The sequence below is a fragment of the Eptesicus fuscus genome, chromosome 6 (genome assembly GCF_027574615.1).
Source record: "Eptesicus fuscus isolate TK198812 chromosome 6, DD_ASM_mEF_20220401, whole genome shotgun sequence".
Lineage (NCBI taxonomy): Eukaryota > Metazoa > Chordata > Mammalia > Chiroptera > Vespertilionidae > Eptesicus > Eptesicus fuscus.
This window is the reverse complement of record NC_072478.1, coordinates 94634444-94648600: the sequence shown is the minus strand read 5'-3', so window position 1 is coordinate 94648600 and position 14157 is coordinate 94634444. Positions and strand designations below refer to the sequence as shown.

General features: G+C 41.3%; 2 protein-coding genes across 6 annotated transcripts in view; one reads left to right on the top strand and one right to left on the bottom strand.

Moving 5' to 3' along the window:
- PWWP2A (PWWP domain containing 2A) overlaps nt 1-6113 on the top strand; it is a 32163-nt gene extending 26050 nt beyond the window's left edge. Inside the window, exon 3 of the mRNA XM_028154665.2 lies at nt 3513-6113. Within this exon, the coding sequence (XP_028010466.2) occupies nt 3513-3526 (14 nt within the window). The 3' untranslated portion in view covers nt 3527-6113. The remainder of the gene's footprint in view (nt 1-3512) is intronic.
- Nucleotides 1-14157, bottom strand: part of TTC1 (tetratricopeptide repeat domain 1) — a 69051-nt gene that overhangs the window by 21860 nt on the left and 33034 nt on the right. Inside the window, exon 8 of one of the 5 annotated variants that reach the window (XM_008147659.3) lies at nt 11912-12508. The exons of 2 other annotated variants lie outside the window; for them this stretch is intronic. In XM_008147659.3, coding sequence (XP_008145881.2) covers nt 12375-12508 — 134 coding nt within the window. In that variant the 3' untranslated portion in view covers nt 11912-12374. Of the gene's footprint in view, nt 1-11911; nt 12509-13036; nt 13158-13691; nt 13751-14157 lie in introns of those variants that run through there. 2 more of the 5 variants (XM_054718115.1, XM_054718116.1) reach the window with 2 other exon arrangements.

Sequence of the window (14157 nt, the reverse complement as noted above, 5' to 3'; positions counted from 1 at the left end):
TGCGCGTGGGGGCGGGGGTTGGAAGCAATGCACAGGAAAGGATGGTCATTCTTTGATGCAGATTCTTGACTTTTGCCTAGAATGGAAAAGTAGGTTCTTTAGAATGATTGTTTAGACCTAAAAGGTGTTACTTATGGAGGGAGAGGTTAAAAAATTCTCTTGTGCATTCAGATTCCTTTTCTTCTTGGTGTGACTGCTGTTGAGCTATAGTAGTATATTTAAGTTTTCCTGTGAACAAAAAGGTAAATAATCTCGTTGTTAAGCCTCATTTAAGGAAATTGTTCTTCATTAAAATTCAGAATTATGTTTATAGATCAGGTGTATAAAATTTATCCTTTCAATGTCAGAAAAGCCTTTTTAAAAGTTTTGATATGCTTCTGGTTTAACTTAGCATTTAAAAAATATTATAAGGACCAAACATTCTCTAACTCAATGACCCCAGAGTTAACTATAGTGATTTGACAGATGATCTGTTAATACTTAAAGTAGGGAATTAAGCAGACAAGCAAATATGTTTAAAAAAATAAGGCTTGAAATAGCAATTTTTTATTTGAATTATGCTTAGTATTTGAAGTCTCTGTTCTGAATGCCTAAGTGAGAAAGCTTATCTTGTTAAACTTGTTTTAAGCAGATACTGAGTCATTGATTCAGGTCCCTGAATAGTATGCACAAATGGTCATTGGCGTTAAAGGAGAAAGGGATTTAGGCACCTTTTGGTCATTCTGCAAAACAGAGTCTCATTAATGTTGTAATGTGGAAGGGATGGAGACTCCAGCCCTTGTTGAATGCTAAGATCATGACTATTCCAATACTAGGCTAGTAAAATTGTTGTCAGGAACATGAAATGCTAGTTAGCATTGGAGAGCAGCATCATGTTGTACCGGAAGACAGTTTGCTGCTGAATTGACTTGGGCCGGAGAGTTCCCTCGCCTGGCTAAGGCTGTTGTGTACACACCTCGTCAGTTTTCCTTGGTTTAGAACCAAAGCTTCACATTTTGTGAAGCCATTAAGTTATGTAGAATAAATTCATTATGAAAATTCAACTGAATTTTGGTCACATTTTTAAATTTTTTAAAAATGGATTAAAAAAAGAACTCAAATGACTTCTCTACTTTTGTTAACTTGGTTTTTTCTACCATAGGTCTCAACAAATGGCAGCTATTACATCAGACAGTGACGAATCCTGCTGCTCCCTTACAGTGTCTGACAGACCACTGTGGATTCAGACTGGGAGCATTGACGTTAACAGTGAGACGGGCAGGTCTGTCTGTGTTCAGCCCTGCCACAGAGTGAAGAGGGCACCGTGTCATTCCTTGATCATTTCCAAAGTAGATGAGGCTAGATGTTAAAGGATTCATTAGTTCTTTTTCCTTAGCCTTCATTGGTAGCTGCGTATCCCTTATGTAGGTGATCGCTTTAATGAGTCAAAATAACTTTTCATTTTGTATTACCTGCTGTGCTAAAAAGTAGAGCCAGCCTCCTTCGAGCTTCCAGGAATTGAGAGGAATTTTTACTATGGTGGTAGAAGTTGGGTGTCAGATTGTAGAATTATGCCAAATAGCAACCGAGCCTCCCTGGATGGTCAAATAGTGGATTCCTTTATCTTTTCACTATTTCAACCTTTGTCACTTTTATTCATTACTTTAACTTCGTAGTCATTTCTTCTTAATGTATATATAAGAATATATATGTTGATATATATTCTTAATCTCAAAACTATCATTTACAACTCAGTGGGTGGCAAGAGTGTGGCAATGTAGTTGTAATCTAAGCACATTTATGAAAACCTTGGATAATGCCTGAAAGGCTTATTTTGGGCTCTTAAACAGGAGGAAAGGTTTAGGGAATCCGTTGTGCTGCTTTTGAATTTGTGATCTTTTTTTGTTTTCCTGAATAAAGGCTATTCATTGGGCTGTATCACTGCATGAGCTGTAATTTGCAAGCTGGGTAGAATGGCACATTTTGGATCAGAGGTTGAGGTTGGGAAATTATGAACTCTTACCTGTATAGGGGTGGCAGCTACCCTTAAAATGATCTCTTGAGGGAATAGTGTCTTTGGTTTTTTTTTTTTTTGCACCTCACATGAATAGTAAGATCTGCTACAATCCTTGACTTTCCTGCCGACTTGAATAGGCCTCACTCAGAATGAAGCCAACTATTGACAGTTGTAAATAGGAAATGGAAATGTACATGGGATTGGCTAGTTACTATATTTCTCAAATATATAAAAAGGATATTTACTACCAAAGTTCTGAGTATTATATTAGTATAATTCTGAATATTTATTAGTATAATATTAGTAATTATACTAATATTAAACTAATATCTTAGTTTTAGAAAATAAACACTGCTCTTAGCTGAATGTGAAATTTTAAGTGTTAATCATTCTGTTTCTTCAGAAACAAGGACTATACTCACCTTCCACTCTGTTGTGTGCTGAGTTTATGGCTAGAAGTTATTTTTCATTGCTTAGGAAGATAGAATGCCCTGTGGAATTTATTTATAGGCTTTGATCCAGTAAGTGAATGAAGCATGGCAACCGTTGGAAATTAACATAGAAAAAGAGTTCTAGTAAAGAGTGGGAAAGGCGCGTACTGTGAAATGTTTGGAAGTTAAATATTGGGAAGAATGGGGATTTTCCTTTTCTTTTTGCATTCTGTATTTGTTTTGTCTGTTATTCCACTGAAAATACCACGTCTTTGGTTTAAAATACATTTGACCAAAAAACTCATTGTTCTCTCCACAGATCACCTCTTTTGGAAGTCAAAATCTTATTGATACTGGGGATTGTAGAGGATTTCAGTGGGGTTTCCCCCCACTTTTGCTATTAAAGGCAGGTTGGAATGTTAGGCATTCTGGTCACGGTATTGGGTAGTAATTTTCATAAGCCTTGTCCTTTCCAATGTTCTGTTCGGAGTCCTGCTTTTTGTAGGACTGGTCAGTCTAACCAGTGTGCACAAGTTGTCTTCTAGGACAAAATGGTGCTCTTGATGTCTCGGATGCTCGTGTCTACCTCGGGGGAGTCACCTCCCACCCTCTTTTTTTGCGCTTTGCACATGTGTGGACAGTGACCTGCAGTGGATTTTGACACAGCCGGGTTTTGTATATACATGCTTCTAAAGTCTATAGGTAGCCTGTGCTAAAGCCAGGCTGCTGGTGCTTCACATAGTGCACAGCAGCTAAGCTGGCTCCCAAGCTTCGTGTTGGAACCTGTGAATGGCAGGGTAAAGAACAAAGCTCAGTTCCTTCTTTAGAAATTCTCAAGTGCAGACTGATAATGTGAAGATGACAACCATTTATTTCTGTTGGAAAGAACACGAATGCTTCTGCTGGTTTAGAGTGGCAGTAAGTTGTTTTCTCCAAAAAATTGGTCAAGTTTAACTGATTTAAAAGAAAAAAATCAGTTGTGATCTCACAATCTATATAGGACTTAATTAAACAAGGACATCACTTTTCTCATATAATTACTTGTGCTTAACTACATTTTCTTCCTTTTCTCTACTATATTTCAGCACAAAGACATTAGCAGGCTGCTGGTTTCATGGACCTGTACCACAATGACACAGAGAACACCAGAGCACCAGGATTGAATGAAATTGGAGACTCAGATTTTTAAAGCTGCACTAAGAAGTAAATGTTCAGGCAGTGGTTAAAACCAACAGTCTCTAAAGGGCACCTGTAAATTGTGCTATATTAAACCGAAGAAAAGGTATTAGGGGGAATGTTTTCTAAAACAAACTTTTGCAATAAATTATGCATGAGTTGAGGAGAAAAGTGATGTGAAATACGCACACAAGAACTCATTTTATGTGCGAAGACAGTAACTTCTTTTGATTGTGAAGTTCTTATCAGGAGTTTGGACAGACCTACAAGGCATGGGATGATGGCAGAAATGTTGAATTATCTTTCATACTAAAACTGTTCTTTCTCCAAGGTTTATGTTACTCAGTTCAGATATGAGCAAAGGTATTTCTAAAATGACTCGCCTGTGAAACCAGTGGTCACATATGCTGAGGCCAGTGTTTCCCTTCAGGGTGCCCCTGGAAACGACAGGAAAGATTTAACATCATCCTAAAAGGATGGCAAGGTACCCTCACCCCGAAAATTTGGACGTTTCTTTCTTTGATAAAGCAGGGCTGTATTACCTTAATACATATTAAGATGTATTTATTTGCCACAAGTATTTAACATTTTGTGCACATTTTCATAATCCCATTCTTAACTTCTAAATTCTGAGTCAGAGTAGATAGGCTAGTGTTGATCTCAGAGTGATGTATACTCTGAGAGCTAGTTCTGAAATCTGAGCTGAAAAGGTGTTTACTCTTCCTATCATTACTGATTTTATTTAGATCCTAAAAGGTGAAGAGTCTGAATTCTGATGTGGCTCTCCCCCCCCAGAGCTCCTCCTTCTGTGTAAGTGCAAGAAATGCTTACAGGTGTCAGGTGGGGCTTATCCCTGGGGAACTAGCAGCAGAAACAGACCCATAAAAGATGGTGTCAGGCTTTTCATGAATTATCTTTGGAAAATACATATAAAAAGAAACCTTAATTTTTCTTTTTTAATGAGCGGAGATAACCAGATTGACCTGCTAGTGCTACATTTTTAAGGTATTTTATATTTGATGGTGCCGTACTTTCAATAATAATAAAAACTGAAGTTTTTTAGTGGCAATACCAATTTATTTTTTAAACCAGAAAGATAATCCTTATTGATTACTTAAAAAAAAAAAAAAAAAAGCCAAAAAACAATTCATTTAAAGCAACATAACCGAGCATTTGGCTTAAGTGTTCAAACTTTCCATAATCTTACTGTATAGGTTTAGAATTACTGAACTCCATACTCAGGATTAATAAAAGGTTCTGGGGGAGTTTTAGAACATTTAATATACCTAAGGACTTGTTTCACAACTCAAAGAAGAAAAGGTAGGCACTCTTGTTTCTGTGAGTAATGCAAATCCTAATTACACTGTAAGTAATTAAAAGTTGTGATTGCATTCTAAAATTGTCTTTTTGGAAAAGTATTTATCATGAAGTCATTATACATATGATGAAATCTGAAAAAGCTCAGGAACTATGCCAGCAGGGAGTCAAAGATTACAGGCCGCAGTGGCACCAGACTCTCTGCCCATCTTGTCTTTAGCTGTATTACCACCAGCAGTACCTTCCAGACTCCCCTCAAGAACCAGACAACTGCCATGTGAGTTGTATAATCAAGAGTTTTAAGTAAGCTTTAGCATTATTTGTGCAGAGTGATGGAAATGATAAAAGGCAAAAAAAAAAATTGAGAGATCAGGCTTTAAAGATCTATTTTTTTCTCATGATAAATTCTCAAAAGGTGTTTTGTTATAAACCAGATTTTCATTAAAAAAAAAAAAAAGAAACTTGGTGGTATTTAAAATCTAGGACATACCATGTTGCTATTTCACTTTCATTGCTTTAGTTGCTTAATATTTAAGCTATGCTTCATGCTACCTTTGTATTTCAAATCTTCAGAAGCCTATTTCATTTTGTAGACTTGAATGACAAATTTGTTTCTCATCTAAAGTATGCTGAGACATAAATGTTAAAAGAATGTTGTGTAACATCCAATAAAGTCTTGATATTTTTAAAAATTTAATTATTTATAAACTATTTACTTTCTAGGAATTAGGTTTTAAAGGTTATTTTTTCTCACTATTGAAATTCAACCACTAGGTGTCCTTTAAGGAGCTGTTTTAAGTAGCATTGCTTCCTTAGGAGAACCTGTAAGTTCTTCATCACTGGAGGGATTTTATGGGACTTCTTTATGTCTAAGCCTGGAGGAATGTGAATGATGGAAACAAGTATCTACTGCTGGGTTGGTTGTTTTTTTAAAGGAGTCCTGCCCTTATGGATAATTGGTTGCTTCTTTAGAAGCCCAGCACATCCAATGTGAAAAAGTGAGGTCAAGTGTTTGATCAGAAACACTCAGCTGTAAGGGAAAAAGTAGCCTCTTAAAACTTCCCAGACAATTGAAGTTTTTCAGCACTGACCCCAAAACTCAGGTCAGTGTGTGTTTTTCCATTTGTGTAAAGCAATCCTTTGGAAGGCTGCCAGTTTTTCCAGAGTATACATGGAGTTTTTAATTGCAAACATTCTCCCATTTCAGTTTATCTAAATGAGTATAGAAAGGAGGCCACTGGAATCTGGTAATCTTTTCTTCCTCAAGTTTCTCACTAATGATAAGAGAGCTAGAGAGAACCCGGGACGGTAAATAAGCCATGAGCTCAGTATCTGCAAGGCCTACACGAGATCTCTTCCTCCTACCTCCATACCATGGTATCCACCTAATGGTGTCATGACGTGTGCCAGTATGTTTACAGACACAACTCCTACAAGATACAGGGAATGAGGGATGCAACCCATGGATACACTTAGGATCTTCTGGTGCTGTCTTCAGATAAGAAAATGTAAGTTCATATTCGTGCCCAGGAATCCTGTGTGGACTGTATCAGCACCTCCCTGGGCATGCCACTGCAAATATGCACTGTGGCTAGAAGCTGTTTTACTGCTTTTATAGTTCATTTTTCTCTTTCAAGTAATGATGCCTCCCTCAGTCCTCAAATAGAGCATGCTGTGTTTTTAAAGCATACTTTTCTCTAGTGATGAGTGTCTTGCCAAATCTCTGCTTATTCACAATGAAATTTCATGGCCTAACAACTCCTTTGCTAGATATCAAGAAGGTAATGAACCTGGACTGAAAGAAGATACAACTCAGGAATACTGTGCCAGAGGAAGGAAGAGCTGGCCAAACACAGAGGCTAGGTCATTGTCCTTAAGAACACTTCTGGGTTAGCCCTTTCATTATTCCCTCGTGAGGCACGTGAGAAGCAGCTTCTAACATTGGTGATATTAAGAGAAAGATGACATGGGTTCTAAACTTAGTTCTGAGATCTTCCTGACAGAAGAACCAGGCCTGGCGCACTGGCCAGAATGGGGTGTGGAAAAGAAGTGTCTCACTCAAGCCCTTCAGTTTCTACTTGGGAGACAAGGGAATTTTTCCTTGAGCAACATGTCCTACAATCTTGTGTTTTTGAATTCTCTCTAAGCTCAGCCCTAACTCATGTGGATCCTAAGTCAAAGCAGAAACCTGTGCTCTGAAGATGAACTGGATCAGCAGCGTGAAGAGGTGGAGGGAGACTAATGTGTCCGGCCCCAGAAGAGCATAGTTGGCCTTCAGAAAGACAGACCACCTTACAGAAGGCAGTGACGGCCAATCCCTCACGTTTAAATGCAGCTGCTTTAAAGTCTGTAGAAGACGGGCTGGAAAAGCTTTTGCAGCAGAAGCTGAAGCTATAGCTCCAGCCTGTGATGCCAACTCCGCCAATGGCAGAATCCAATCCAAGTGTTACACAGCCCTAGCGAGTTATCAGACCTTTCCTTCCAGTTGACTTTGTGAGGCAAATAGCATTCTATTTTGGGACCATCAAATCATCCCTAGTCTTGTCTTCATCTGTCATGATACCTGAGCTTAGCAGCCCCAGTGCCTGATAGGAGTTGCCATTGAGAGAGGCCATGTTTTTCAGCAAGCCAGAAACTAGTAGCTGGGACTGAGCCATGGCCACAAATGGTTAGCTATGGGCTTCCTTGGCAGTGGGACGGCAAGCCCTGCCTTTGGCTAAGGGGAAGGAAAATGTGAGCTTCCGGTTTCCCCTTGAGTGAAAGGAAAAAGAAGGGGCGTCCTACTTCTAGTCCTGGCTGACAGAACCTGTGTGATGTAACCTATTCCTAGATGGTGGACGCCAGAGGGTTGGAAAATGAGAAGACATTTGTAGATGTACAGCAGTATAACAAACCCCATGAACCCATCCCTAGCCTCAACCAGCTTGTAGCCAGGAAGACTGAAATTTCTGATGCTTTGAAATATGACAGCAGCCTAGTCACTAGTTTTCATAACCTAATTTTATAACTAGATTGCCCCTTGAAGGGGCAGTTATTCTTATGCTCTGTGGTTATTTTTTACCACACCACTTTGGCTGGCTAGGAGCAAGTCATCCATTTCCTATTCTCGGTCTAGTGTAGGCTCAGGGCAGCTCTCACCTGACAGGAAGTGACTGGAAATGATCGCCTCCCTCCCCTGTACAGCTTTAATTGTGCAGTTCCCTGAAGGAACAGGTTTTCCAGTCACTTCTGGTAGAACATGCACACATGTCCTTTTTTAAAGGATCCAGATGACAGGAGGACAGCCTGTGGCTTGCGTGGTGCAGAGGGGGCAGCCTGAAAGATAAGTTGCTCCAATTGCTCCAAGGAGGTTTTCCTAAGGTGGCAGATATGTACCAAGTATACAACATAGACCGATAGGCGTATTAGAGAAGTCAGGGAGGGGTGAGTTAGGGAGGTGAGTTAGGGAGGTGGTCACAGAAGACAACATGAACGGCAGCCGGGCTGGCCGCCACCTTGGCTGCAGGTTCACAGGCTGCACCCACGAGACTGCTGCAGCTCTAGGCCTGCCCTTTATTTCAAGGGCAAGCTTAAGGTAACTGAGGAAGTTTTGCTAAACCAGTTTATAAAGGACAAGATTTACAGATGTGCTCACCTGGGGGATCAGCGCTGAGACATCTTTAGTCAGGTTTACATTTAACACCTGCTGCCTATTCCCCTGGGAATCTAATCAAATAGTAAAATGCACTAAAAAAGTCCAGGTCTGCTCTTCCTCGATCTGTCTGAGTTTTAGCTTATGATCTGTTGGAAGCTGTTCAGCAATCGTCTAGAGGTCAGCTCGGAGACCAGAGGCACACCACAAATACTCCTCAGGCCCAGCAACATTTCCTGGGAGCTGTGCCCTACTTCAACTATGCAAAATATTAGAAATACACTTGGCATTTATGAATTAAACAAAAATTTGTGACTTTGACAATACCTGAGCAATCTGAAGGTCCAGAGTGTGAGGGCTTGTCATTTTACTGAAGCTCAGATGTGGGCCCAGGGCTGTGATGTTCACGTCATTAGCTAGTAGGTTCAGCCACTCCCCGGACTCCATATCCTCACCCAGTGAGACAGTCTATTCCTATAAGTACAATAACTCGTAAAACCATAGGATATTGGGGGGTGGGGGCCATGGAGCAAGAGGATAGAAATAACCCAGATGCATTGCTTGTGATGGAAGGGAAACATGCAGAAAGTTGGTTCTAGAAAGAGGCTGGATTTCAAGAATAGAATTTTGGACCCAAGATGTGAAGACAATTACAGAAACCACCAGCTGGTGTGAATTTGTAGTAACAGTCCCAGTTTCCCGGGTAAGCCTACAGAGGCTCCAGTGGATGGAAAAGCTGATCCTGTGAAAGTTGGAGAGGTGATTAAGAGACAGTGCAGACATAGAGGATATGAGATTCAATGTAAATGTGATCTAGGAGAAAGTGGGGAAGCTGACACTAGAGGACAAATTGGGGATTTCTGAAAGTCTCAAGACAAGTCCTTACAAATATCTAAGATGCAAAATTCAAAATTTAAAAATCAGAAGACATGCTTACAAACCAGTTTGAACATTCAATATCTGAGGACATTCTACATGGCTACACAGGATGGGCTCACTTGATTTTAAGGGGCTTTCTTTACAAACTTTAAAAAAAATGAGTCTCCTTCCCCCCCCCCCCATTGATCTCTCCCCAGCCACTCCCAAGCCCTCACCCCCACTATCGTCCATTGGTTTTGCTCACAAGTTAAGCTGCGATTACTAAATTCACTATTGAGAAATCCTAGCTGAGCCCTCCAAAGTGGTCAGAACTGCACACCTATGCAAACAAAACACTGCAGAAACGGAACGCGGCCCTGATGAGGTGAAGACCACAGGTTGTCTTTCACTGCCGCCCACCACATTCTCTGGGAGGTGACAAGTAGCACATAAACCTAAGCTGACATTTGAATCACTTGCTGGATCTTAAAATTTTGATAATAACTAGTTGCTACTTATCTTGAGATAACATATTGGTTAGCAGCAAAGGAGACATTTTAAAACCAGTACTGAATAGAGAGTACAGAATCTGAACACTCGGGTAGTGATAGTTCGCATAGACCACTTACTGAGCAATGTCCTTTCAGACTAATTTACTAAGTTTCTAGTAGAGCAGCAGTGTTATTTTGAATGTAAATATGGCCCTTACCTTCTAGGAGCTCTTGGTCTATTCATAGGTTAAATCAAAACATGTCTTTGAGCCTTCAAAAACACACTAGAAGGAGATCCAAAATTATTTTGATCCATTGCAACAGCATTGGAATAAGAATACATACAATGTCACACTGTGATTACCTTAAAAGTAAATTTTGGCATACTTGTTTTGGTTGGAGGAAGGCATCACTGAACTTTAAATCATACTTTAGCAACAGTAGGCAAACAGGCCACCTTCCTTCCTTACACTAATATCTACTTTTCAACAGTTTAAAGGTTCTTCTATTGTCAAATGTTTTCAAAATGTTTGAATCTACCTTTCCCCCCAGATTTTGGAAGTAGAGAAATAACAGTGGTACATAAAAACTTCTAGGCTTAAGCAAACTTCATTTCTTTCCATATACATTACTTGGCCCACTCACTAGAGGCATTTAATGTGGGCCTTGTTTGGCGTCCCGTAAGATTTCAGGAGGGGAGGGGGAAGGGAGGCCTACAAAGCAACACCTCTACCCCCTGCAGGAATGGTAGTGTCTTCACCAGGGCTGTTTCTAGGCAAACAAGATTCCTATTCCTTGGAGTTCAGCTAGTCCTTCAGGAATCTCAGTCCCAACCTTTTAGTCTCAGCCATTTAACTCAAGTCAAGTCTAAGCAAAATATAGTCCATAATATTTTCATAGTAATATTAAGGGATTATCTGTTTTCACCACCATTCTGTCATGAGCATGCAGAATTTCCCAGACTGCATGATGTGATACTGTGACAATATGAGAATTTTCTATCAAGTCTCATGTTAAAGAGATTTGCAAATATGTAGAATGTCACTCTTACTAAAATGTGCTTTGTTTTGGAAGATATTTTTCTGGGAATATTTATGTTAATATGAAATGTATTTACTTTTAAAGAATTAACTAAATATTTAAGACATTTAATTCTAACGTACATATCAACAGATATAATCCACACGAGCCAAAATATTCTTTAAATGTTTTTGAGTGGAAAGGGTTCTGAGAACGACTCCAGCCGACATGGCCACGCAAGAAGCACTTGCCACTGATGCTGCACCACCCAGTTTTATGTTTCCGAACACGCGCAGGATTTCTCACACCTTTTGGGGAAAATTTACCATAAAAGAATAAAACAAAATTAGCAATGTTCTTTCTCCCTCTGCCCTAGTAAATTCTATGGAGAATTTCTTTTCAATCTGGGAGGTAAGCTTAGCAAACCAAAGCCAATACTGCGCATAATTCTGCTCTCTATCCACAAAGCAATAGCCTAAAGGGCTTTGAGAAGAGATCACAGAACGAGCACAGTCCTTACCTTGGGGATGGGACTACTGCACGTCCGAGTTCTACATGTACTTCATTTCTGAGGTGAAACACGCACTGCCTTTGTCACAAACCAGCAAAACGGGAAGCTTTGCACCAGCATCAACAAATGAATAAAAACACCTACCTTTGAAACCTCTTGGTTCATGTAGTCTAAAAGAATGTTTTATTCTGGGATTCACATATCATTCCTGAATGAAGCTATTTTAAGTTGAAAATAAGAGAAGCTTGGTCAAAAAAATGATTTTATAACATCTGTGCAAACCTGGGGAGGGCCAAAACTTGAGGTGGTTTCTGAAGTCAAGTACACAGAATGGTCAACTTTTTCAAGGTCATCCTCAAGGTGCAACTAAGACTTCAGGCAAATCTGTGGAGTCCAGTAACAATAAACGGAACACTGCTCCCAGAGCCAGAGAAGCCTTCTGCTTCCGCTGTCATGGGGACAAAATTCACAGGCTCAGACTGTCACAGAAAGCATTTATTACCACAGAGGAAATCAGGAGCCCACGCCGGGCAGCCTGGGCAGTGCGTGTGATTGGGGGAGGGGGCAGTAGGCAGGACCCCCATCAGTCCTGTCTGGGCAGTCTCTGACCAGCAGGTTTGCTCGGTCCAGGAGAGCTGGCGTCTGGGCTTGTGTGTTTGTATGGCTCAGGAGGTCAGCCTTAACAGGCTCCTCCTGGACAAAACAAAGGACAACAGCTGCACAGATACCACCTTAAAATGGAAATCAAATTAGGTTCATTACATCAGGAAGTACACTTCACCCTGATCATAAAACACAAGGAAAGGTGCACTGGGGTCTACTGGATGGCCTGTGTTTGAGATAAGATGCTTTTAGAACCTAAACATAGGCAGGGCCTTTCCCCTTGCTACCAGTAAGCAGCACACAATTTACTAGCCAGCTTTAAAAGTTACTGTTATCTCTGTTATCTGTTATTATTTGGATTTTGAACAAAATTGATGGAGTAGGAGCCAGTAGAGGAATCCTGTTTGATCTGAAAATTTTCTGTGGAGAGTCCAAAAGGTCGGAGAACCAAGTTCCCAAGATCTTTTAGTTTACCTGCAATGTAAAAGCGAAAACGCAAATAAATATGGGGAATGAACAGAAGCAGGAAGACCCCCACTGAGCTTGCCTTACTATCCGATTACAAAATATAAAGAGCATCTCTTGGTAGTTACAGAAACTCCTGCTTTTAAAATGAGGAGGCCTCAGTCCCCACTCCCCCTCTGGAGTGCAGTCACTTTGATGCCATCCACCCTGGAACCTGTGTGTACATGAGCGGGAGGGAGCCCAGCTGGCTCCTGGGACAGCAAAGCTTCCTGTCCAAACTGGCCAGAACCATCGAAGGACATAGACTTTGGGGTGAGTGGTGGCCGAATCACGTGCTGCTCCCGGGTAAACGAGGGCACCCTGCCAATCCCCCCTGCCTGGCGGTGGGACACAGGCCTCTCCATGTCTGTTCTCTAAGGAAACAGCAGCAGCCATCTGCTGAATCTAATTCCACTTAGCAGATTTCTACTGATTTCAAATTCAAGAGCCTCCTCCTTTTCTACGGAAGGCCTCACCTGGATTCCACACCACACTCATCACTTCTCGGGGAAGAGGTGATCTCGTTCATTTGCACAAGCCAGTCAACCTCAACAGTCCAGCCTTCTCTCCCCAAGTTTCAGGCTCTCACTACCAGCGACTTCCTGTCCTAAAGCCAGAACTGAGACACATGGTGTAACCAAGGGATTTTATGCTGATTCTACATACAAGAAAGTCATGGAGCTTGTATGTCAATAGTTGAGGGAGTTTCTAGAACATTTGAGAGATTCTTAGGGATTTATGGGGCAAAGGGATGGAATATTCGAAACCAGGAGTGTTTTAGAAAATATTGGCTAGGATGAGTGAGAAAACAGTTTCAATCCTTTCTAAAACTGTTCTTAATTTTTCTTGCAGGTTTGCTTCCAATGGAGATGAGAATGGGGGTAAAAGGGAAAGAAACCCCCATCACCAGAGGTACAGGGTCCTCCCATCTTATCCCTGTTAGCAGCTTTGTCCCTCTGAGGCCTCCCCTCTTGAAGTAAAGCCCAGTTAAAGAACAGAGATGCTGCCCTTCAGATGTCCAGGCCTGTACTAATAACTCATGGAAAGAACCTTTGGTTTCGTTCTAAGATTTATCCCTCTGAAGCTCACCACGTCCTGAGAAAGCTCCAGGAACGCAGGGCAACCATTCTCCAGGCAGGCTTCCCAAACATAAACCTGGAACACATGCTCAGTGCTTCTCTTTAAGGAGCATCACTGGTGTGGAACTCGTCCCTGCACACGGGGGTAGCACAGAGCATGGTCTTGGTAGAGAAATGCAGGGATGGGGACCACAACAAGCAGAGACAAGATGGGGCACCCTCAGGAAAGTGTCACCCAGAACTTTGGCAGTCTGACTTGGCGTTGAGGAGAGGGAGGAAATCAACATTTTAAGGAGCCAAATAAAATGTCCCTGCTGGCATAATCTGCGGCTCCTCCTACACAGTGAGTGAGCATGCATCTTGAGAGTCCCAGAAGGGCAGTTCCACTGGAAACCCCTGTCCAGGGCCACTACCTGGGTGGAGGGTTCACTGCAGGCCCCTCCCCAGCTAGGCAGGAGTGAGCAGTGTGTCCATTGGGCAGAAAGGGAGGGGGGAGGGTGCATGGCATCAGGTTTAGGTTCCCACAAGCCAGGCCCAGCG